The sequence below is a fragment of the Haemaphysalis longicornis genome, unplaced genomic scaffold, assembly GCF_048455015.1.
Source record: "Haemaphysalis longicornis isolate Haplotype H1 unplaced genomic scaffold, Haemaphysalis longicornis Haplotype H1 scaffold_1, whole genome shotgun sequence".
Taxonomy (NCBI): domain Eukaryota; kingdom Metazoa; phylum Arthropoda; class Arachnida; order Ixodida; family Ixodidae; genus Haemaphysalis; species Haemaphysalis longicornis.
This window is the reverse complement of record NW_027526203.1, coordinates 479,693,194-479,717,264: the sequence shown is the minus strand read 5'-3', so window position 1 is coordinate 479,717,264 and position 24,071 is coordinate 479,693,194. Positions and strand designations below refer to the sequence as shown.

Sequence of the window (24,071 nt, the reverse complement as noted above, 5' to 3'; positions counted from 1 at the left end):
TTTTAAATCATGTAACATGTCAAGCTGTGGACGTCAAGTCGAGCTTGGGGTCAAAAAACCTGCTGGGTGGCCGGACAAGAATGGTTTTAAACTGAATCTTGCAAAAAGCTCTTGTGTTGTGTTCTCCAGGAAGCGTTGGGTCCATCCGGACCCAGGAATTAGTCTTACTGGCGTGTCACTTCCTGTGAACAAGGAGCACAAGTTTTTAGGTGTGTTTGACCAAAACCTCACATTCATTCCTCAAATCAAGCAACTGAAGCAGAAATGTCTAAAAAAATGAATATCCTTAAGGTCCTCTCACACCAATCGTATGGTGCTGACAAATAACTCCTGCTGCGCCTGTGTACTGCCTTGGTTGGGTCTCGGCTGGACTATGGGTTGGCGACAAAAACAGCATTAAGAATGCTCAATCCAGTGCTACACTTGAGTCTTCGTCTTGCATCGGGTGCTTCCCGCGCTAGCCAAGTCCAAAGTTTGTATGTTGAGTGTAACAAGTGGTGCCTTGAGGACCAAGGAACGTACCTGGACATGATCTACGCTTTTAAGATTTCATCGCTGAATAACCATCCTTTTAAACCTGTTTTTAATGATACATCCACATCCACTCTGTTTGTAAATCACCCCTCCGTTTGTTTGCCGTTCTCACTTAGAGTGAGACAGGAAGCTTCGGTTTTCAACATCTCCTTTTAGACATTTACACATCCTTTACTGACGTTTTACCACCCTGGCAGCCAACCTGTATCTTGTGAATTGTCTTTCATGAAAATTGTTAAAACCAGGGTACCACAAACTGCAATTTTGCAGCACTTCTTATCCCTGCAGTATAAGTATCAGTGCAGAGTTTTATAGTGACGCATCAAAAACTGCAACCATGGTGTCTTGCACTGCTCATGGGCCAAACTTTGATGCATGCAAAACCATGAGCCCATATACCACAATTTACTCAGCTGCAGCATATGGCATTTTACTCATTGCACAACACATTCTTGAATACAAAATTCCAACGTTCATCATATGTACGTATTCCTTGATCGTTGTGCGACATTGGCATCACACAAGCCATGCAAAAACAGAATTGTCAATATGATTCTCAACACTGTCATGTCTATATATGCCCAAAAACTCTTTATGGTCTTGTGCTGGGTTCCAGGCCACGCTGGAATCGCTGGCAATGAGGTTGCTGATGAGAGGGCCGCTGGTGCCGTACTCAGGAATACAGTGGACATAACAATACTACCACACAGTGACCTTAAGCCGCAAATCCGAAAACACCTTCTTGACGAATGGCAAGCACAGTGGAATGAACAGACAGATAACAAACTACACGCAATAAAACCACACTTGGGACAATACACTACTGACTCACATAACAGATTCACTGAGGTTGCCTTATGCAGGTTGCGGATAGGACATACACATGCAAACTCGCACCTGCTCACTGGATCTCCAAGACCCCTGTGCAGCAGGTGTGGGGAACTTATCCGTAAAACGTTATCCGTGATTCATATCCCGAACTTATCCGGGATGCACATACTAATACGATGCAAGGCACTCAACAGAATACGACATAAACACTTACCACAGTTATACAGAGAAAACATTCTTCTGTACCCCTGGTACTTTTTGGGTGATGTTCCCATGATTTCTAACAAGCACACCTTCCGGTTTCTCAACGACGTCAAATTTTTACACATTGTCTCTTATGCCCACTGACCATCTGGCCCTTTACACCAGCCATCTCCATTGTCTTTTTTTTTTTCATTTGAGGCATATTTTAACTGCAATGCTTTAGTATTTACTTTCACACCAATCTCATGAAGTATCTTGTTTTTGGCGCTCCTTGCCCCTAGTCGGCCTTGCGTCATAAAAACTCAGTCATCGTCATAATCAATCGGTGACAGATTGGGCACCGAGAGGCGGATCTAGAAAAAGAGGACGGCCAGTTACTTGGTGGAGGAACGAAATGATAAAATTAGGAGGCAAAGAATGGACTCGAGCAGCGAGGAGCGCTTGGAGGTCGATGGGAGAGGCCTTCGTCCTGCAGTGGATGATGATGCAACAGCCGGGACTCCGACGAAGGGCCGCCAGCTGTGCTGTTTCTCCGGCCACAAGTAGCGCTAACTGCGCCAGTTCCTTTGCGTGGACAAGCAAGGCACGAAATGAGCACCCTGAGGCCAACAACCGCGAGCCGCGCGCGTAGCACATGCCGCGCACGAGCGCCGCGTGTGGCAAGGAACTGCCTCCCGCGTGACGTGCGCTCATTTCCTGTTCTAATTTTGCACCACTGGGTTTCATGAATGCCACATGAGGCTCCCTCCATTCCAGTACTTTTCACGTTCGCCCACATCAATCGTTTGACAGCACTCCGACACTATGACAAAACTTTTGACCGTATTCGAAACTAAAACCTGCTGCCTTTGCTAGTGAGGCACGCAATTTCGTAACGTTGGCTAGCTGAAATTTGGTCTGGTAGGAACGCTGTTCAGCACGAATTTCCAGGCGCACTTATTCTTCAATTTACACGTTCCTACTTCCCGTAACGTTTAAACGAGCTTCTCCCGTCCCGCTTCATCATGCACGATTGCTGGCGTCACAAATCGTAGTGAATAAAAGTGCGTGGTACAGTTGTGCTCATTTTTACGCTTCTGGAAATTCCGGTTTGATTAAACTCCGCCTGACGCCCCTTTTGTATTTAATGTGAAGGTATAAGCGACAGCACAGACCCCGAGCTCCCACACGCTGCAACCAACCGTGGCAATAAGTCAAAAAGCGAAGGGACAAAAGCCTCAAGCGGCGGCCGTCGGCGCTTGGTCAAGTTCCGGCCGATGGGCTCCCTGTGCGTCTACCAGGCAGGGAGCTCCGGGACTTCTCTAGTTATCAGGGTAAAGCTAAAGCCCTATTCTCGACGCATTAAATTCACCGTAAACTGTGAATTTGCCGGAAGTCTTTTCTGATTGGCTTGAAATTTCGGTCACGTGCTTCCGGTTGACAAAGCGGTGCGTGCTGTCGTCATTTTGATGTTTCATGACGTTTACTGGCAACAGTTCAAAAGTTTGCCTTATTTCTGTCTACGTAAAGTGCATAATTCTTGGCCGGCAACGAAAAACTAGTCGAAATGCAGCGGACATGGCAACGTAGGCCTGTCTGTGCTGTTCAACAACAATACGGCTTGTATGTCACGCCCTCTGTGTGACTGGTTGGCAAGGCGTGACGTAATTTCAATGGCCGGCGGGAATGTTTACGTCACACATTGGCAACTTTAGCCTGCGTTAAAGTGGCGTGCTGTTACGTAAGGGCTTGCAAATGGCGCTTGCTGTCGTCGTGAAGCCAAGCGAAAAATTTCACCGACCTTCGGCGCCGTCACATTCCGTGCAATTGAAGCAGGCACAGTTTCACACGACGCGCGGTTTAAAACTGTTTTCTAACGAAACAAATAATACTTTTGACTGTTCCCAACGGCGCATAAAAATCACGCCCGGCATTTTGTTTTATTTTTGGAAATAAAATAGTAATTATTTTTTGGCATAACAGTAACATAATAGGGCAGTACAAGCCTCTCCATCAGCCTCTCCATGGCATTTCTCCACACTCCTCTTAGTAAGCTGGTGGTTCACACGATCTAATTCAAGAAAAAACAACACAGAAAAAAACTCCCACCTTCCCTCTCGGGAACCCCTGTGTAGATGCGACGCATAGGGGGTTCACGTTGCAGCGTTGGACAGCGGGGGAACGGCGCTGGAACGATGGAGCGGAGCGGCGCAGGCACCGCGTTTTATAGCGCGCATAACGGTGAGGGGACGCGCCGGCGCCAGTGCGTCTGCCGCGGCTATGACGCAACACAATCCAACACAATCCACTTTAATCCAATCCAAATCCAATCCAATCCAAGCCAGGCCAAGCCAATTCAAACCAATCCAATCGAATCCAATCCGATGCCCCCCGCGAGAGAGTGTTCGCTATCGGAGAGGAGAGGGGGTGAGCGGCGGAGAGCGCAGCTGGCGCGGCGAGGAGAATGGGGGGGGGCGGAAGCCGACGACGCCGGATGGAGGGACAAGGCGGGTGAATGAGATGCGGTCGCATCTAAAAGTGGATGTTTTATTCATTATTATTGAGGTTTAGCTTGACGGATGAGTGAATCGGCGGCATCGCTACGTTCCGCCGTTATCAGGCGCAGCGTTTCGCTGCCCTTACGCGTCATACAACCGATGGCCACGGCCGTCTTTTTCTGTGATCACGCCATTAACTTGTCTCATTATTAGCTCAACATCCGACCTTCGCTCGCGTTTGGATCAACGTTACTTGATCGCCTTGCGGTGTTGACACCAATTTTGACCTAAAGAAATGTGTTTCCCTTGACAGCCTCAGCTGCCGTCTTAATTTTTATAATACATGCCAAGTGTTTTTATATCTTTTATGAGCAATATGTGATACCTTGGTTGTGATCTTTATGAGGGAAGCGTCAAATTACACTGCATGTCGTCATAGCTATGCGTGCAAACGTCACTGATTGCTTGCGTTGTGCTTACGCAAAAAACATGGCGAATTCACTGTGAACTTATGCAGTCGACAATAGGGCCCCTAGAGGAGAAAGAACTACCCGCCCCTGCTTTTTAAAGCGGAGCTTGTACCTCAACCAGCCAACGGTTCTGTCGCGACCGTCGGCGTCATGCGAAAACTCCCGCGAACAAATAAAAAGTTACTGGCAGCGCCAGAAATCGAACCTGGGCCGAATAGACACACGAAACGAGAGCCGTTGTCTTACCAATTGAGCTACTAGCGCACGCGGAGACGGGTGAGACAGACGGTGTACTTACTGAGCACAGCTGCGGGTTTACCCCCGGCGTTCTCGCTGAATACCATTTGAAAGCGTCATGCGACCTCTCGTGCCACTGTGCGCTCTGCCCACGACATGGGTAGCGGCCGTGTGCGCGCCTTGCGGGTGCGCTAGGAGTTAGTAAAGATTAAATGAAGCTCACACTAACGCAAGGCAGATCACTTCTCCTCCGTCTCTGCCGCCGATCTATGGACTTCTTGCGTTCCAAATATGCAGTAGACAGCTCAACGATATCCATTCGTACGAAACAGACAAGAAAAAACAGTTTCAACCATGTCCTTCGTAGTGGACTCCCAGGTGTTACGCAGCTGCGCAGCTGCTACAAAATAAAACTGCCATGAAACGCAAACTCAGAGTGTGCAGCACACCTATCATAAGGCCATTCTGAACGTCGTCCTGAAGTGAAATAATAAAGGTCGTGTTACAGGTACAGTGTAACGTGTGATTAACGTATCGAGCCGTAGTCACCGTAGAAGGTGGTGTATAAAGCTTCGCTTCCCAAAAACCTCCACAGGCTAGATTGGCCCGCCCTTTTTTCCTGTGCTTTATAGTTTTTTTAAAGACGATAGTCTTTCTTGGGCTACTTAAACCCAGAAATTTTGGTCTGTCTGTATGTCTGTCTGTCTGTCTGTCCGTCTGTCTGTCCGTAACTCGATTCAGCCACCCGGCCAAAGTAAAATTGACATCGCGCAATAGTCTTATATACTCACAGCCAAATGTAAACGTCTAAGCCCGGTTTATATGTTCATGCTTGTCAACTTTGTTGAACAAGAACAAGACATTACGCAAATATAAGACAGCAAATTAGTACGCAAGGGAATATTTACAGAGTTCCTTTATTAAAAAATTCATGGATGCTTGGGTTTTCGATAACAAATGATATTCTGAATCTACTCCAGAAAACCGCCGCCTCCTGGCGGCGTATGAAAAATCACGCGGCAACAGCAACGAAAGGTTCCACTAGCTAGGTTCCACGTTCTGCTTGGAACACACGTGGAGTACGGCCACGCGGTTCTATAAACGTTGTAGTCGGCCGCCTCCATTCACGCGCGTCTCCGCCGTACTGCAGCGCTGGCATCGAGGAACCCGGCCTCTAGCAGTGAAACGCGGTAAATTCAAATCGCCTTGCGCAAACCTTTAGTGTGTTTACCTTGGGATGAGCGCGACGGTACAGGAACAGCATGAGAGGTGAGCGGGAAAGCAAAGAAGGCATTTCCTTGGCAAATGTCTACAAAGACTATCGTCTTTTAACGACATTTGCAACGAAAGGAGCAGATACGCGGCCAATTTTTTCTAAGTTCTCCAAACCCAATAATCGCCCTCCTAAATTTGGCCGCACCGAAGCTTTTGTTTCCACCCCTTCCGACCATGACTTTCCCAAAACCTGACAACTAGCTTCTTGATAACCGAACCCGTTGAAAAAGAAAAGCCTGTTGCCTCACTCTCCGTGTTCATCTCGGAGTTCATTGAAGGAAGAATCGGAGAGTCCCACAAAACAAAGAAACAGAGAACTGGAGAACTGTTGGTGGAGTCGATACCCAGCAGCAGGCCACAAAACGTCTTACCAAGACACGTATCGCAGATCTCGACATCAGGTTCACGGCCCACCGCAACATTCACAGCTCCCGGGGCGTGGTTGCGCAACCGAAGCCGATCTACTCGAGGACCATCGCAGTCATGACATAACAACAGCCAGGCGCGCAACCTTACGCAGAGAACACAACGGAATCCCAACCAAACACCTGATTTTAATTTTTGACCGGTGAGCACTCCCCTAATTCATCAACGCAAGATTCATTTGACGTTTAGTTCGGCCATAGATCCCTAACCCGCAGCGCTGTTGTAAGTGCCAGCGGTTCGGGTGTGGTTCAAACTCCGCCGTGGCTGTCTTACCCGCGCGAAGTTAGCCCAGCATGACCTCCCATCTGAAAACTGTAAATGGCAAATCTTCACTTGCGCCAACTGCCAGGGACTCCACCCGGCCTACTCTCGAACATGCGAAAAGTTTAAACAGGAGAAACAAATCATCAATGTGAAGGTGATTGAGAACATTGTCTTCCCAGAGGGGCAAAAGCGGTTTGCCTCATTCCCCCTGCGGAGGTACGCCGATGCAGCTCGCCAGTGGTCGGAGCGGCGTCTGGTTTCGGCGATCTGGTCCCGCCTTCCCCACCCCCTCACCACACCGCAGTATTGCGGTGACAACAAACACCGACGGGAGCGATGGCACTCCTCCCGTCTGCTTCCGCTGCCCCCCGTACACCTGAGGGCGCCGAGGAGATGAACGTGGAGGAATCAGCCGCGGGTCTCAGCTCCGCCGCACCGCATGTGCCACCCGTGGCGCCCACGAGGTCTTCGGTGGGGGCGGTTGCAGCAAACAGCACCCACAAGGATGTGAGGTCCAAGGTCCCCGATCCGTCGGGTGCTCTGAGGACATGGGCGACATCCGACGACGTGGACGTCGGATCTTTGGTGCTGCATCGCAGCGAAAGGAAGAGGTCCTTTCGCACAAACCTCCAGAGAAGACAAAAAGCCAAGAATCAGTGCCCCGAAATACCTTTTATAAGCACATGCACACACATCCAGTCACTGTAACTGTAAACAATGGCAAGAGAAATTATATTACAATGGAACTGTAGAAGCCTTATAAAAAAATCTTGATTATGTATACGAGATACCGCTGCCAATCAGCCCAGTGTAATGTGTCTGCAGGAAACACATCTGAATAACAAAAACACAAATTACTAGAGTAATTATAGAACATTTAGAAAGGACAGATGGCTGCGCACACTCCTCGGGCGGTGTGGCCATTGTCACCCGGGAATCCATAGCATGTAATACCATCAACTTAAATACTGTCCTTGAAGTTGTCGAAATTTGTTCAACAGTATGTAACCGGTTAATAACGGTTTGCTCCCTCTGCATTACTCCTGATTTCCAGCTGTCCAGCTCTGATTTCGAGGCTCTGGTAGATCAGCGTTTTGGTGAACTTTTTGGTGAACTCAGTGCACATAATCCACTCTGGGGCTCACCCCGCACGGATGGCCGAGGTGGTCTCATCGAGAAATTCCTAACATCTTCCGGACTATGCCTTTTAAAAAAAACAGCCTACAGAACATAACATAGGACACAATACTTATTTACATCTTGGCTAGAATATTGGCGCTGCAGTTCTTTTTTCATCTTTTGGGTGGGATGCGGACACGAACCCATCAGGGATTTATACACATCCCCCTAACACCCCCCCCAACACCCCCCCCCCCCTGCTTAGGGATTTATACAACACCCCCCCCCCCCCCCAAACATCCCACCGACACCCCCCCAAAATCGAAATTCTGCATAAACCCCTGGAACCCATATTGCAAGACTCGGACACGGGAGACTTGAAGGACGCGTTTAATGACGACGCAGCCTCGCCGAGAGGCCGTTGCAAAAAGCGATGGTGGAGAAGGCGCGACGATGATAGATGAAGAAGATGGTGTGTTGCTCGCGTTCGACACACTGATGATGAGTTGCTAGGTGGGATTGGGCGTTCGAGTAACAGTTGTGAAACAACGATGACACCTGTGCTCACAATATGTTAGTGAATACTTCCCTCCCAAATTAACAGACATAGGCAAAGGCACAAACCGTTCCCCTTTCCATAAAAGGTTAATGAGGCGAGAGCGAACTGGAATACATATACGGAAACATCTACACTACACATTCATAAAACACGTACACGTTGAAGAGGCGACCCAACTGATTACGGTGCACATCATTGATGCCCCCGAAAAGTCCATTTCACATGATTCCGGTGACCCGCGCAACTCAAAGAGGCCGTGGCGGAACGAGGACTGCAGGCGAACGCGAGAGGCCAGAACAAGGCGCGGGGTATCCTTCGTCGGTACCCAACGTCGGATATTTTCATCGTCTTTAAACGGGCGAAGGCTCTTGGCAAGCGTGTGCGCCGTTACACAAAAAGGGAGAATTGGCAGGCATTCATTGCATCCATAAACTCGCACACAGGCACACACAAAGTCTGGACACGAATGCGAAATCCCGGAGGACTACAGATACATAGCCTTCCCCTGGTCAGCACAACAGGGGACACACTCGAAGATCAGGCTAACACACTTGTACAACACTTTGAACCCGTGTGAAGATCCGCACGCTACACGAACACTTTCATGAAACAAAACATCCGGAGACAAGAGGTCTTTACGCGATAATAACACGACAAACACCTATTACAATTCTTTTTCACTTCATTAGCTGAAGATAGCGCTGAGCAGTTGTAAACCTTCAGCTCTAGGTGCATACAGCATTACATACACCATGATACAACACCTACACGCAGACACTCTGGAAACACCGCTGCACCTATACAAAATAATACAGCTTTCGGGGCACCTTCCGAGGTCTTGGAGGGAGGCCATTGTAGTGGCTTTTCTGAAGGAGGGGAAGGACCCTTCCAAGGCCATTTTCCTGACATGCTGCCTGTGCAAGCTTTTCGAGAAGATGATTAACGGAGACGTGTACTGTTTAGGGTACAATGGTATTCTCGACAGCAGCCAGGCTGTCACTCTTGACTCGTATATCAAGGATGCCTTGATCCATAAACAATTTTGCACAACTGTGTTTTTTTTACCTTGAGGAGGCCTGTGACACCGCTTGGGGTTACGGGATCGTCAGTGACCTGAACTCATTCGGTGTATCGGGAAATATGTTAAACAATCTTCCTAGTTACATGCCTGAGAAAACATTTTCCGTATGACTCGGTAGTTCACTGTCAAGGGTTCACGTGCAAAAAAACGGCGTGCCGCAAGGTGGAGTTTTCAGCTCCACGCTGCTCATAGTTCAGATGAAGTCTTGGGAAGGCATTGCCACCTACAATTTCTTATTAGATATATATGGACAACGTCCAAATATGTTTTAAATCATGTAATATGTCAATTTGTAAACGTCAAGTTTAGCTTGGTGTCAAAAAACCTGCCGATTGGGCAGACAAGAATGGTTTTAAACTCAATCCAGAAAAAAGTACTTGCGTTGTGTTCTCCAGGAAGCGTGAGATCTATCCGGACCCAGACATCACTCTTAATGGCGCTTCGATTCCTGTTAGAAAGGAGCGCAAGTTTTTAGCTAAATATTCGATGAGAAACTTACGTTCATCCCACACTCCAAACAGCTTCAGCAAAAATGCCTAAAAACTATGAACATTCTTAAAGTTCTATCACTTCAATCCCATGGTACAGACAAGCAACTCCTTATGCGTGTATATACCGCCTTGGTAGGATCCCGATTGCCCTATGGCAGTGATGTGTATGGGTCAGAAACACAAACGGCACTTAAAATACTCGACCCAGTGCTACATTTGGGGCTTCGCCTTGCGTATGGCGCATTCCGCACTAGCCATGTCCAAAGTCTGTATGTAGAGTGCGATAACTGGTCCCTACATCATCAGATGACATGCATGGATTTGCTCTACGCCTTAAAAATTATGTTCATGACTAGCCACCCTTTCAATTAGACTATTAACGATACATCCTCACAGCAACTCTTCTAAATCGTCTATTTATTTCCCTGCTTTTTGTACTCAGATCGAAAGACGAAGTTTTTCAGCTCAAAGTTCCCTTTTCAGACATATACAAGACACGCATTGTTGACGTTATTCCACCATGGCATCTCCGGCCTGTGTCGTGCGAGCTGTCCTCTAGCCAACTTTACAAAAACAAGGCACCAATAGTAGTGATTATATAGCATTTCCTGTTTCTGCAGGAGAAGTAGCCGTGTGCAGAGTTTTGCAGCGGCGCGTCAAAATCTGCTACCACTGTGTCTTGTGCTACGCATGACCAAACTTTCATATTTGTAAGACGATGACATTTTACAACAGTATATTCACAGCAGGAGCGTACGGTATATTAATTGTCTTAAATCATATCGTCGAACATCAAATTCTAAAGTCCCTCGTCTACATGGACTCTCGGCGTTGCATGTGCACTTGCTACAGAAAGCGTTCTAAAAAGTATGTGATCAGTCTTATTTTTAAGCCTATTATGTCTGCCTATGCATAAAATCTTTAAATAATTTTCTTCTGCATTCCAGGACACTCTGGTATTGCCGGGAATGAGACCGCGGATCAAATGGCCGCTGGTGCTACACTCACGAACACAGTACAAATACTAACATATACCTACACTAACCTCCAGCCGCACATCAGACAACACCTTCGTAAAACATGACAAAATGGAGTGAACAGACAGACAACAAATTGCACGCAATGAAACCCCACTTGGAACCGTGCACCACCGACCCATGCAACAGATACAAACAAGTCGCCTGGGCTATGCTGGGATAGGGCACACGCATGCACTGGTACCTGCTCAAGGGATCTTCAAAACCCCTGTGTGCAGAGGCTCTGTCCGTAGTTCATAACTTAATTGCATGCAAGGCACTCGACACCACACGACGCAAGCATTTTCCTGAACTATATAGAAAACACATCCCCCTACACCCACCATACTTCTTGGACGCAACCCAATGTTTTCCAAATTAGCTGTATTTTACAGTTTTTAATAGACGTCAAATTTTTACAGTTCCTTGCATATCATGCATAATCTTCGAGGCCTTTTACACCAGCCATCTTTATTGCCTTTTGTTTCGTTTCACTTCTGACTGACATAATATTGTATTTACATTTGCATCACTATCATTGAATAACTTTGTCTTTGGCGCTCTTTGTCCTATTTCGCTTTGCGCCACTAGCACCAACCATCATCATCATTATCCGCGTGACGCGAGCGGTGAATCTGAATTCGCGGCTCTGCAATCTACCGAAACCGGCACATTTCACTGCCCCTTCAGGGCTCAGCAGAGCATAACCACTCGCATTGTTCGGGACGTGGGCCGAGGTTCAACAGCGCCTCAATTAGCCGACCATTTCCAGAATGGGAAGCGTGACCTTGAAAGAAATATTGCGCCCTTCCTGTTGCCTACCGTCCCTGCTGTCATCTCAGACAGGGACCGAAGGAAGAGCGCGCCCGTTCATTGAGGTTCTGTGTGGCCAGCGCGGTGAGAAAGGCGACCGGTCCACGAACAGCACATATGTCTTTCCGTCCGCACCCCTGTAACTACTGTCCCTGCAAATGACGCCAAGCTGGCTGGACAGCAAGCCAAGAAAAGCTAGGTGAATATATGACGATGCTTTTGCAGAATCATTTCGAAGGCTGCGGGTTGTGAACTACCACAATTTCTTTAAGTGAATGACAGCATTTCTTCAGCTGAGTGCACTAAGGCATTTTCGATTGCGATAGAAGGGTGAAAAAAAAGAGTACGAGTTTCGTCCCAAATATTCAAAAGTCCTGAATAATGTCATCAACTTTCGAAGAGGAGAAACACATTTGCACGGCTTGCAGTGAGCGTCAACTATGAATTTAAGCATTATTGGTCTATAGGAGACCAATCGTAGTTTCTGTTCCCTGGAACTGCTGCGCTTCCTCACGCATTGCGCGGAGTCACAATAGTAGGGCAGGGCAGGGCGATTCCCAGAAGTTTGTTGAGCAGGGCCGACACTCTACTCATTGTCTACACATTTTTGTAAGTACTAAACTACGATTCCTGAATAGCGAGGTCACTTTGTTTCGCATGGGTTTTGCAGGATCAACTTGGTAGTTGGATTCGGAGAGGGAGCAGGAGCCAACATTCTTGTCCGGTTTGCGGTACGTGTCACGTTTGGCTTTTTGGCAACGATGCTTTTCTTTCTTTCCCGTTCGTGGAACATCGGCTGTGCCACGCGCGGTGTGACCGGTGCTTTTGCCCCTCAGCTTGCCCACGCGTCGCGAGTGCTGGGGCTCGTCCTGATGCACCTGGTGTCAACAGGAGTCGGCATGATGGAGTACTTCAAGGATAAGGTGCGCCGTTCCAGGCCATCATGTCGAAATAAAATACTGAACAAGCGCTTTTGTGTTTCAGATCATGAACTGGAAACTCCAGAATGTTGGCATGAACCCCTCTGCTGAGCAGTACCTCGTTCTTCACAAATTTGGAGCGGTAAGATCACTGTGCGATTGTGCATTTCGCTTTTACAGTATCGCGTTTGGATACGGCGATAACAGAAATTACAAAAAGTGCCCAAATGTTTCTTTTTTATTTACCACAATCTGAAACACAGCATTGCAAGGAATGTGAAAGTAAAGCTCGTAACCTACCGTAGCGGGTTTCTATGCGGCACATCATCTTTTAGTTGTCTCGCGCAATGTCTGACCTTGTGTATTCGATTTTGCCTCCTAGGCTAACGTGCCCGTTTCGTCACCGTAACATGTCCCTGATCGACAGGGGGCTTGCCAATATTGCAGCGTTTTAGTTCAGCGTACCAGTTCTACAGCCAAAGTTTCGCTACTTGGCTCTTCTACCCTTCACCCAATGGATACAATTTCCGCCCATCCAAGCGACGCCCTGTGGTATAAATGTTCGCATTTCGGGCAGATATCTTTGCAGTGGCCTCAGACCAGTAACAGCGCCCAGCTGATTCTGTGAGCTCCCCGTTTGTACCGTGCGGCGTTCTCGAAACCCTTCAGGAGACGTGATACGGCGGCGCATAAAGTCGCTGTCCAGCTACTCCGATGCTGCTATGCGGCCGAGAAACATGCGCGCTGAGCAACTGCTTGGGTACGTGCCATACAGCCGCCCAAAGCAGTTTTTCAACTCTTTTTTCTAATCTCAAAATTGCAGTCAATTCTCGCTTCCAGTACTCATAATATCTTGCCCTGATATATCTCAGCCTAATATTACTGCTGGTCAGAGACAAGGAATTCGGTGAAAATATTCGTTCTCGCGTAAGCCAAAGTTTGGCGATTGGACGCCAGGCAGGAAATATTGCCGTATTTAGCGGGTTCCTTTTAGTTGCAGCACAAAGTATTTGATAGCTGCTTCAAATGAATTTGCAACAAAAGCCAAGCAGAGAGCGAAAGAGGTGTCCGTAGCGGCGTGCTTTTCAGGGATTGCAGTTCTTGGCTGACGATAAGAACAGACGCTTGTCAGCCCCTATAGCAGCCCCATCCAGCGCCTTTTCGGGAGCGTCAGCGAAGAACGTTCCGGCGTTACCGGCAATACGGCAGTGCTTCTCTGAGGACTCCTGCGAACGTGGCAGCCAGCGCGGGTTTTCGAAATGGCCAATGCGCACCGCGCACCTCTCTTTTAATGCGTAAGCAATGTACTGCTGCGTCCAGCGAAAAATCGTGCGGCCGTCTCTACTTAACGCGCTGCCCTTACGATAATACTTCATACATTCCCCTTGATAAATGTCTTTCACATAATGATTTGAGTATTGGTACACAGCAGTTTATAACAGGCTGAGTACACAGCAATAAACAGGCGCACTACACAGTGGCTTGGTCGTTGTTAAGGTGCTTTTTCCACAGTGCATTTGTGTATAGCAGTGAAGCCTACTGACAAAAAAAAAAACAACGCTGAGTTTAAAACAAGACTTCGATTAGAGGCGAGATAAAAGGAGTCCCCTAAAGTCTCTCGACAGCGAATGCACCGCGCGGGAAAGCTGATGGGGACTCTGCGCAGGCAGCCACAATGCTCACGTACGATAGGCGAATTCGTCATAGGGGTTTGTCAACATTGTTGCTCAGTTTGTTCCCGTCACCTCACAGGAAGGGAGGCATTTGTTAGTATCATCTGTTTTTCGGAGCGACGTGCCTCCGAAGCTCCTCAAAGTGCGAACACTTCCTGCGGCGTTTCCTTGCACTTCCCTTTCGCAAAAGCGCCGAGTACCGCTGCGAGCAAGTGACGGCGGCACCAGTTGCCGACTATGAACACACGAACGGAGAATGAGGTGTTTGGGCACGCGCGCCCAACCTGCAAAACCAGTCGCTCGCGTCTGCCGCGTCGACTGGTGGCCACAGGGCCGCGGTAACCTCATTGATGACACTTGGGTAGGAAACGCGGCGAAAATGTGACGTGTCTGTTCACCGCATCCCCAGGTACCGAGGGCGCACCCCAGGCGCATGCACAGCATGTCCCGAATTCTTTAAAACGTCAGCGGGCATCGGTCATCGGGTCGTTTAGCCGTGTCAGAAGCAGGATAGCTCGTTCGCTCTTGTGTCTTGTCCCAAGAATTGACGAAGACCCGCCAGCGGCATTCCTGCCTAAGCGCAGCTAAGCGCAGCGGATTTCGCGCGAGACCTACATCACACTTAACGTGGCTGCACGAACCGACCAGTGTGCGCGGTTTTTTCGGTGACATGAAATGCTTCCGACGATGTCACGTTCGCACAGGACGTGATCTTCATCAAAATAAGGCCGTAACGGCTTGTGGGTGTGAAAGAAAGCTGAGCGTTGTGACGCCTGCTGACTATTTGAGACCTACCAACCTTCCCGCCTTTTTCCCTAGGCCTTGGAGTGTTCACAATGTCAGCGGCGGCCTCGCAACTCCGCTGGGAGCAGCAGCTGCTCAGCTGGCATCGCATCGGCGGGCCCACAGCACTAGTTGTACTAACTATAACGCCAAACAACCTTCGAACGCTGCCCGAATTCGGTGACATAAATAAACACACCCTGTGCTTCTCGATATCTGTCAGCATGCTAAAGCTGGCGCTTTTTTACTTTCACCGCTTTCCTGCACGTCAAAAAGATCGAACAACTCAAAATTGACGTCCCCATTATGGACTACAAGCAGGTCCCATGAGTCCCGATAACTGCTTCGACCGAACGTTTCGAGGCCCTCGGACTTGGCAACACCATCAGGGAGCTCGCAGAGGCTCGACGGCCGGCTCAACGGAAGCGGCTTAGGTGCACCCAGACAGGTCAGCGTATTCTCGGCTCCCTAGAGTCAGCCAACCGCGAACCATCACACACAAGGTACCCTCGGCTTCCAAAGTGCCCGAACCAATTCATGTCACGCCCATCCCTACAAATTTGCCCCTTGTCCACAATTCGGAACGCAGCGAGGCAAATCCCCGCACGAATGATACAAAAATTTCAAAGATGCGGTGGACGCGCCCGATTTCCGTGGTCGCGATGCAATGACCCTGGCGATGGTCAATCGACGGGGCAATTCCATCGGCTCCGGGTCGGTCCGAAGAGGAGGCTTTCGCAATGACGGCCTGCGCAAATGTGGTGGACGACTCTGTCGGCCGTTATAAATTACGCGAGGGGGCGCATCTCATCAGAGGCGCCTGCCATTCGCAGGACTCCATAACAGTCAGCGGTCCGGCAAGATACATCTGATGCGGGCGCACTCCGGCCTGGCGGAGTGTGCCCATATCACGCACACTCTGGATCCGCGCAAAAAGCTGCTCGAGTACTTTCTAACCGATCTGGCGACAATTACAGCGCTCATTCGTTGCGCTCATATCTTACGGAGCTCATATCTTACAGGGACGTCACTAATCACTGCAAGCCGGCGCTCTTCCACCAGCTCGCCCTACCCTCAGTAAATGGGAACTCGCGTCAGAGCATGTCACGACGGGAAATATTCTGACAAGTGCCACCAGTGTAAAAAAAGGACAGACCTGGAGCGCACTCCATAGGCGACACGTGAAGTCGCAATATCACTAGTACGGAGCAAGCAGGGCACAGCCCCTATTGTTCAGCTCCGACCCAGCGGACCATTCAGCTGACCTAGAGCCCAAGGGCTCTTGGTAGACGTCTGGAATTACTGGCTGCAACACAATAAATTTCCATTTCTCTTTGTCTCTTTACCTTTCCTTGTGATGTTGGCGTCGTGCCCAGCCAGTGTCTGACTGCGGCCGCTGGATGACACGGCTCTAGACCTATTCAATTACAGAACGTGTTTGCTCAGGCCGGAGGTTTTGCCCCAGAGTAACCTAAAAATGCTTACACAATACCTGACCAGGTGACACCACCTGTTCACTGACGCACCATGTTGATACATGGTGCCCTGGCAGACTCCCTAGACCACCAGTATGGCTGTTGCTGCAATTTCAGGGATAAGGGAAGAACATACACACGACACCGATCACCCATGGCTGCCCTGCAATGGAAGCTTCGCTCTTTCGCTCGGTAGCTCAAGTGCGGTCATCGTGCGCGAATAATACTTGGCACCAATTCTGACCACTGGCACACAGGCAACGAGCGAAATTTGTGTGTGTAACTGGTCCGAAGAAAACCGCCGTCTTTCAAGGGGGCACAAAGACAAAATACAACTTCGTTTTATTTAAAGGACTTGGTGTTTCATAGTACTCTCACTGCTTCTCCGGAAGCAACCGGCGCTTTATTCGCTGAGAAATTTATTATTTTAGGCCAAAATTTCAATTCTTCGTCTCTGTCGCTTTTTCGTGACGTCGCCAGTGATGTTAAAGGCGGGTACCCAAAATGAAAGCTGGTAGGCTGAGTGATGTTGCCGCTATTCCCCAAATGTACCCGTTTGTTACCTTGATTACCGTCCGCCATCGTAGACCGTGCAGCAATTCCGCTCAGCAACCGCTCCTCGCGCTCGGTTTGGTTCTGACCGGACCTGTATTTGCTGTATTTTTTTCTGCGGTTGATAGTAATTCGTTTCGTTAAATTTTGTATACGACTTGACAAACAGTATCTCATGGCGTGGCTGACGAGTCCATAGCGCTTAGGCCACAGCACTTAGGCAGCGTCGGCCGGCCTATCCACTGCCTATCTGTTTACCTGTTCGTTTATAACTTCCATTGTTACCCCACCATTCTTACTGCTATAAGAAGACTATGCGTAAATTTCAAGTCCGAATAGCTTGTTGTGCAGTCTTACAACTCCAGTGTAATTTGTGTTGGATTTTGTTGGCCTGTGCCAATCGTCACAAGCGGCCCATAATCGCCGAGTCCAGTGCAGGAAAATAGCTGGCACGTCGCTCGCCTATTCCCTTTTTTCTTCAATATACAGTCGAACACGGATATATCGAACTCCAAGGGTATCCCGAAATAGTTCGATATATGAAAAATTCGATATAAAAATTCTGGGCTCTGAGACCTCACCTATGGCTCGCGATCACTTACCGATCGGCGCATTCAAGACTGACAACTAATTCCGCACTCACGACGCAACAGGACGCTTTATTTCCATAAAAAATTACTGATCTTGGCCTGCTTCTTCGTCCTGGAAATAAAATTCAAGACGCTGGTCTGGATCTTCTCAAATCAATCCAGGTGCGACAGCCCAGTTCCTTCCACGTCGCCGCAAGAACGGTGAATCATGCAGAACGCAGCGGCCACTTCACCCGCGGAGTACGATCGTGCAGCCGCCTCCTCGTCTTAACAATCTTCACCACTCGAGCTATAGGCCTGGGTTCCTGCGACCGCAGCTAAGATACACTCGTCAACGAGGCTCGCAACAGCCTGAACATTGGTGTCAGCATTCACGAAGTCATCGGCAGACACTCCGACTCGAACAGCCACCGGGAAAAGGGACAACAACTCACGAAACGTGTCGTCCATGCACTCGTCGTCGTCGTCGTCGCCGTCTGCGCAACCTTCGGAAAGTTCGGCCGTCACAAAGCCTGCCTTCCGGAAGCAGTTGGCCAGGGTCTCCTTCTTCACGCTGTTCCAAGCGCTTGTCATCATATGTATGGCTCCCAGCAGGTCAACCTTAAGCTCGGTGCCCACGCGGAAGTTCATCAAAAGCCTATCGAGGAATCGCCTCCTGTACCCGACCTTAAACGACTTAGTCGAGCGGTCGAGCGGCTGCAGCCTGGCTGTTGTGTTCGGAGGCAGGAACTGGAGCTCGATGTTTTCGAGCTCGCAGGTGGTGTGGTGAGCCGAGCAGTTATCCACGAGAAAACAAGCGTGATGCCCCGACTTGCCCAGTTCGGCGTCCCAGCTTGCAGCCATTCCGTGAACAACTGGCGCGTCATCCCCGCCGCTTTATTGGAGGCGTAGCGGACGGGGAGGTGCTTACAGTTTTTGAAGCAGCGGGGTGACCTTGCTTTGCCGATCACGAAGGGCTGGAGCTTTTGAGAGCCATCCATGTTATCGGCGAGCAGAACGCTCACGCGCACTTTGCTCATCTTGCCTCCGTGACATGTGGTGCCCCGAACTTCGATTGTCTTGCTAGGCACCATTTGCCAAAACAGCCCCGTCTCGCCGGCGTTGAAAATTTCCGCAGGACCAAACTTAGCGGAGATTTCTGGATATTCCTTCGAAATCCACTGGTGGATATCTTGGCTGCTCACGACTTCGCTTTCGCCAGAAATTGTTTTTCCAACAATGTTATGGTGGTTTTTGAACCATTGCAACCACCCAGTGTTGTCGCCGAAGTTTTCTTCTCCGAGTTCGCCGGCAAACCATCTGGCCTTAGCCATTAGCATGGGGCCATCCACTCGAATGTTCCTGCCCCGGATCTCTAAAAACCACGCATAGAGAGCCTTTTCAACTTTCTCGTGAGCAGGAGCGCCCACAAAAAACTCCGGTCGTTTGTTGCTACACCGATTTTGCCTTTATGCTGGCCTTTTGCTGGCCTTTATGCTGCCTTTATGCTGGCTGGTTTTTTAACGGGGTACTCAAAGTGCTCCTCGGAATCCCGAAGTCGTCTGCAACCGTCGAATTTTTCCCTCCTGCCTCGATCCGCTGAATGGCTTTGAGCTTTGTCGCAAAGTCCAGGTTCTTGCGCTTCTTGACGATGGCTGGGGTTGCAGCGGCCATTGCTCTCGTGTCGGTTCACAACCACCCAGTCACCCGTGTCACAAGGCGCGCACACGACGCCTGCACAACTAGAAAATTCCAGCAGTACGCTGCGCCTTCGCACGCCATGCACAACACGCACGCAAAAGAAGAAAAGCGCGCACGTACCACAAGAACTTTGAAGGTAACAATTCCGATGCCCTCTGAACGGACTCCAACAAAACGCTCGCGATAGTCACCTCCGAGAGAAACAGTGATCTACGAAGGGTGCGGGACAACTCGCCAAACAGCAGCAGCAGCAGCAAAATGCCAAAGAAGGAGGATGCGGCCAGCGCCTTCGTTCCCTCTTCTATTTTCCGATAGGACATCGGGGGAAGACATGCCCAGAGAGAGAGAAAAAACACTTTTTGGCCAACCGGGGAACGTAGGCAGCCGAAAAAAAAGGACGTGCGCAGTCGGGGCATCCCTTCTTCGCACTGCCACATTTTCCGAGCGTTCGGGCTTGTGTGCCTAGAGAGATTTAGCATACCGGGCTCCGTTCGCTAACGCTACGGTGGCCGGTAGCGGGGCCCGACTGGGAAAGCGCAAATTCGTTCCGTAGGCGGGATTAGTTCCGCGAGCCAGTCTTCGCCATGCCCGCGCATTCCTCCATATCCTCCTCAACCTCAATCGGGGGTGCAGCGACCGCCGAAGAGCACCTTCCAGCTCGCGCGGCGTTCGATATACCCAATGTCGGGAAGAATACGGTTCGATATAAAAGTATGAATTCCTATACTTTTACACAGGATTTTCAAGGGGATAATTTATGAGTACGATATAGAGAATAATTCGATATACCCGTGTTCGATATATCCGTGTTCGACTGTATAGCTTATTTGAGTGAGCTTTGCGTTAAATATGGTGTCAGTGATATTCAAAGGAGGAAATTTTTTGAACGAAAGAAACTTGTATTCGTCTTTATGGCCCCTTTAAAAACGGTGCGTCCCGGGCGGTATGACAGCATAGCAGCAAGTGTAGGTAAAAATCAAAACGAAGCCTAGAAAAACTACGGTGTCATCAGCAAGGCGGAAGAGGATACGAAAGTGGTTCGAGTGGCGAAAAGTTTAACTATTTAGCCCCAGGTGTCTTTGAAAGGTAACAAATTCTGTGAGAGCAGTTTCCTAATGCTTCTTCGAGGGGCGAATGATTCAACCAACGTCGGCGCTATCACTTCTAAAAAATAGCTACAGCGCGAATAGAAACAAGGACACAGAAATACGACTGGACGAGCGCTTGTTTCTATTCGCGCTGTAACTTTTTTTTTAATGAACTACCAAATCGCCCAACAGTACACATGTTGAGCTATCAATTCCATTGGGAGCTTCTTAAGTTGTTCCACGAACTTTATTGGTCGTGCCCACGGCACTCCGGGAGAGGGTACGACGTATGTTTAGTACAAAAAACGCTAAAAGTGGGCTTGTTGGGAAAGCACGCCGTTTGACACACCGGTGACACTTCGCGTACACAGACAAATGCGTATCAACGAAAATCAGGCGTTTAAAATATTCCCTTTAGCGACGACAAAATGATCAAAGCAGGCGCTCATAACGTTCGACGAGCACGCGCCTTCAGTGAAAACTTCGCGAGGACGACGCTGGGGGACGTGGCTGGATTCGCTCGCTTTCCACGCAACGGGACACAAATGAATGCGTTGCCAGAGCAAGGCTCGGGCAACAGTGGCAGTGTGACGCCTGGGGTGAGTTGTCAGCGTGCAGTTTTTGTGTTCTGTCCTTCCGTCCGTGCACCCGTAGCGATTGCCGCACGCGCCACACGCGCACCTCTCTGCGTTGCGCCCGACCGACTTCGTGGTGTGTTTCTTGCTGAACTCAAAGTACGACCGAAGTCTCCTCCTGTACGTGAGCAACCTTTTTTTTTCAGTCTGTGCGCATTCATATTCGTATACTGCTGTAGCTTAGTATACTCTGATAAGCAAGCCGTTTGCTCTCTTGACAGACTTTACTCTAGCTAAACGCCATGTTTCTTTGGGCTTCGCACAGTTATCGACGGGGTGTCTATGAAAGGTATTTCAGCAACGCTAAAACGGGGGCTAGTTGGCATTTGTTCATGTTTGACTGCCCAAACAGCGCAGTCCAACATAAAAAAGTATTGCAGGCTGCCATTTTTTTTTTTACCTGATCCTGTTCATGCCTACGAAGTAACCAATTGCTCAATTGCTGGCAGCAGCCTTTCAAGCGGTTGTGCTAGCAGCTCTATTAAAGAGAGCGCGGATTTATGGCAAAATACTTAATGATCGCGTTCGGAGCTATCTGCAGAGCCTGAACTGCAGAGCCTGAACTAACTAGGGCCGCCACCAGCAGCAGCAGCAGCAGCAGCAGCAGCAGTGTCGCCACAATGAGCCCGCTCGCTGAGCAAAGCTTTGTTTTGAGCGTGTGTGTGTGCCATGTTCACGTTTGCATTTTCTTCTCTGTGGTGTGACCGCTTTTCCACTACTACCCGCGTACCTTGCTGTTGAGTGTCTAACTGTTGTCTGTTCTGCTTTTCGTTTTCTTCCATCCGCTTTTTGTCGGCGCCCCTTTTAAAACGTTGCGGCCGCGCCGTGCGACTGGATCCGCAGGAGGTAAATCTCTTGTCATGCCCTCCCCGCGCTGGGCAAGGGGTCTGCACACTTCCAAAAGCGGCCACTCCAAAGGCAGTCATCGCCTGCGCTGCACTGACAGTTCCGCAATCGAAAACTGACCGGCCAGCACTGTCGCCGCTAACGATAACATTGCACAAGGGATGTGACCCACGCAACTTAAAGATGACTACGTTTAAAACGTCTTGTGTGGGAATTGTAGCGCCGGCCACGCGGCGCCAATACGGCTCAAGCTGTCGGGCTTTGATGCGTACCTAGGATACTCAAAGACCTTCAACACTGAGAACCCCCTTACACCGCGCACTTACAGCCAAATGGGTGCTTGTTTACACCTAGACAGGCTTGAGGAAACGAGACATTTAAACATCCTGCACCACGCCAAGTTCAGGGGGTACTCGGCTTGTGAGCACCTCCTTGGTGAGGCACGCACGATGCATACGTACTTGTGAGTTCAACATGGCTATAAATCAAATCGCTAAACAGTAAGCACTTCGAAGAAGCCGAATTGAGGTTAAGGCGTGCAGTCGCCCTAAAATTAAAGTGCCTGTGCACCTGATACAGGATGTACGATTTCTCCGCGCCCTGGGGCACAGTTGGCACGAGATCTCAGGTGATTGTGCCTCATCCATGTTTCAGTGCTGCACCCACGGCGATGTCGTGCATCGAAAACAATGATCTTCATTTTTGGCCGACTATGCAAATGTTTTTTTTTTCCGACCCCATCAATGGCGTGTCTCTTAATTGCCGGCCCGGGGGCCCTGCCCAAGGAATTTCGGAGCGGCGCTGGCTACCACCCCCAACCGTAGGACATAAAATATCGCTGCCCGTCCTCTCTGCGAAGAAGGATAACCCCCGAAGCTGGGTGCAGCGCAAGGAGAGCACGAAACAAAACACGCTTCTTTGTAATTTGCGATTCAGCATCCTCCCTAGCCAATTGGCTTGATGAAACTTGGAAGACCCCGTGTTATTCTAGGGGACAAACACGGGGCTGTCTGTTTCCCTCCTGCGTCATAAGCATCTTACGGTGTGTGTAACACACCGACCCAAACGGCTGGACCGCGCAGGACAGCAGTCCGGTCGCATCGGGCCGTGTCACGTCCGCGTTTGAATCTCCGCCACCACCCCCCCCGCCGAACGGGCATGTCACGGGTGAGCACGCGAAGCTTGCCTGCGCGTACACGACTCCGCTCCTTGAAATGCACACATGAAGGAGCATTCGGAGACGTGCACGTGCTTAGACGCGAAAGACGCCAGCCAAAACGTTGCTCCGGGAGCCTTTCAAGCTGGACGATGCCACCGCTGGTAACCGCGCCAGCGGCGTTATAAGCCCTTTGCGCGATTTGGGAAAGAGGCATATGTGGTGGCGAGGGCTATCAAACTTGTGAAAGAAGCATTGGCAGTGGCGAGGAAGAGGTAAAGGGCGGTGGAGGCTGGGGGATTATATACATACAAGCTTCCCTGAAATACCCGAGAAAGTCGAGAGTATTGCAGCCTTCTCGGCAGCCTATGTGAAGCGTATTTCATTAGTTCACGTGGAACACTTTTTCTCTCCACCCTTTTTTTTTTTCCTTTCAACAAGGAAACCTACTGCGTTTGCGTTCTCGACTGCTGGGCCCATGGTTCCCAATTTGGACGCGCTATATGGATGCGCGTCAACGAGATATTCCGGTGAGGACCAACTGTTATTGTTTGCCAGGAGTGCAGCGCAGAGGCGGGGAATAGTGAACGGAGCCTCGCCATCGTCCCTGGTTTCACTCATTTCCGCTCGTATTGGAACGCCGTTGCTGGCTTACATAATTCTTTTCTCTGGTGCTGCTTCGGTTAATACGGAGAGTATTTGTCTTCAAGTTGTCTTCTCTCGGATGAAATTTTATCGCATTTGAAGACGCATTCTCATGCAGCAACGCTCAACAAACACTATTGTTTTTAACCGCAAGTGATTTTGTCGGTTCCCGATGCCCTGCAAGTATTGTGTTATGTGAAATAGCCCTTTCCACTCATAACATGTTTTGCT

General features: G+C 49.5%; 1 protein-coding gene across 7 annotated transcripts in view; it reads left to right on the top strand.

Moving 5' to 3' along the window:
- The window catches only part of LOC144156332 (uncharacterized protein ZK1073.1), a 282,683-nt gene that overhangs the window by 221,580 nt on the left and 37,032 nt on the right, over positions 1–24,071 (top strand). For 6 of the 7 annotated variants that reach the window (XM_077688317.1, XM_077688319.1, XM_077688318.1 and 3 more), the window contains 3 exons: positions 12,468–12,528; positions 12,634–12,720; positions 12,782–12,860. In XM_077688317.1, the coding sequence (XP_077544443.1) occupies positions 12,468–12,528; positions 12,634–12,720; positions 12,782–12,860 (227 nt within the window). The remainder of the gene's footprint in view (positions 1–12,467; positions 12,529–12,633; positions 12,721–12,781; positions 12,861–24,071) is intronic. The other variant, XM_077688316.1, reaches the window with a different exon arrangement.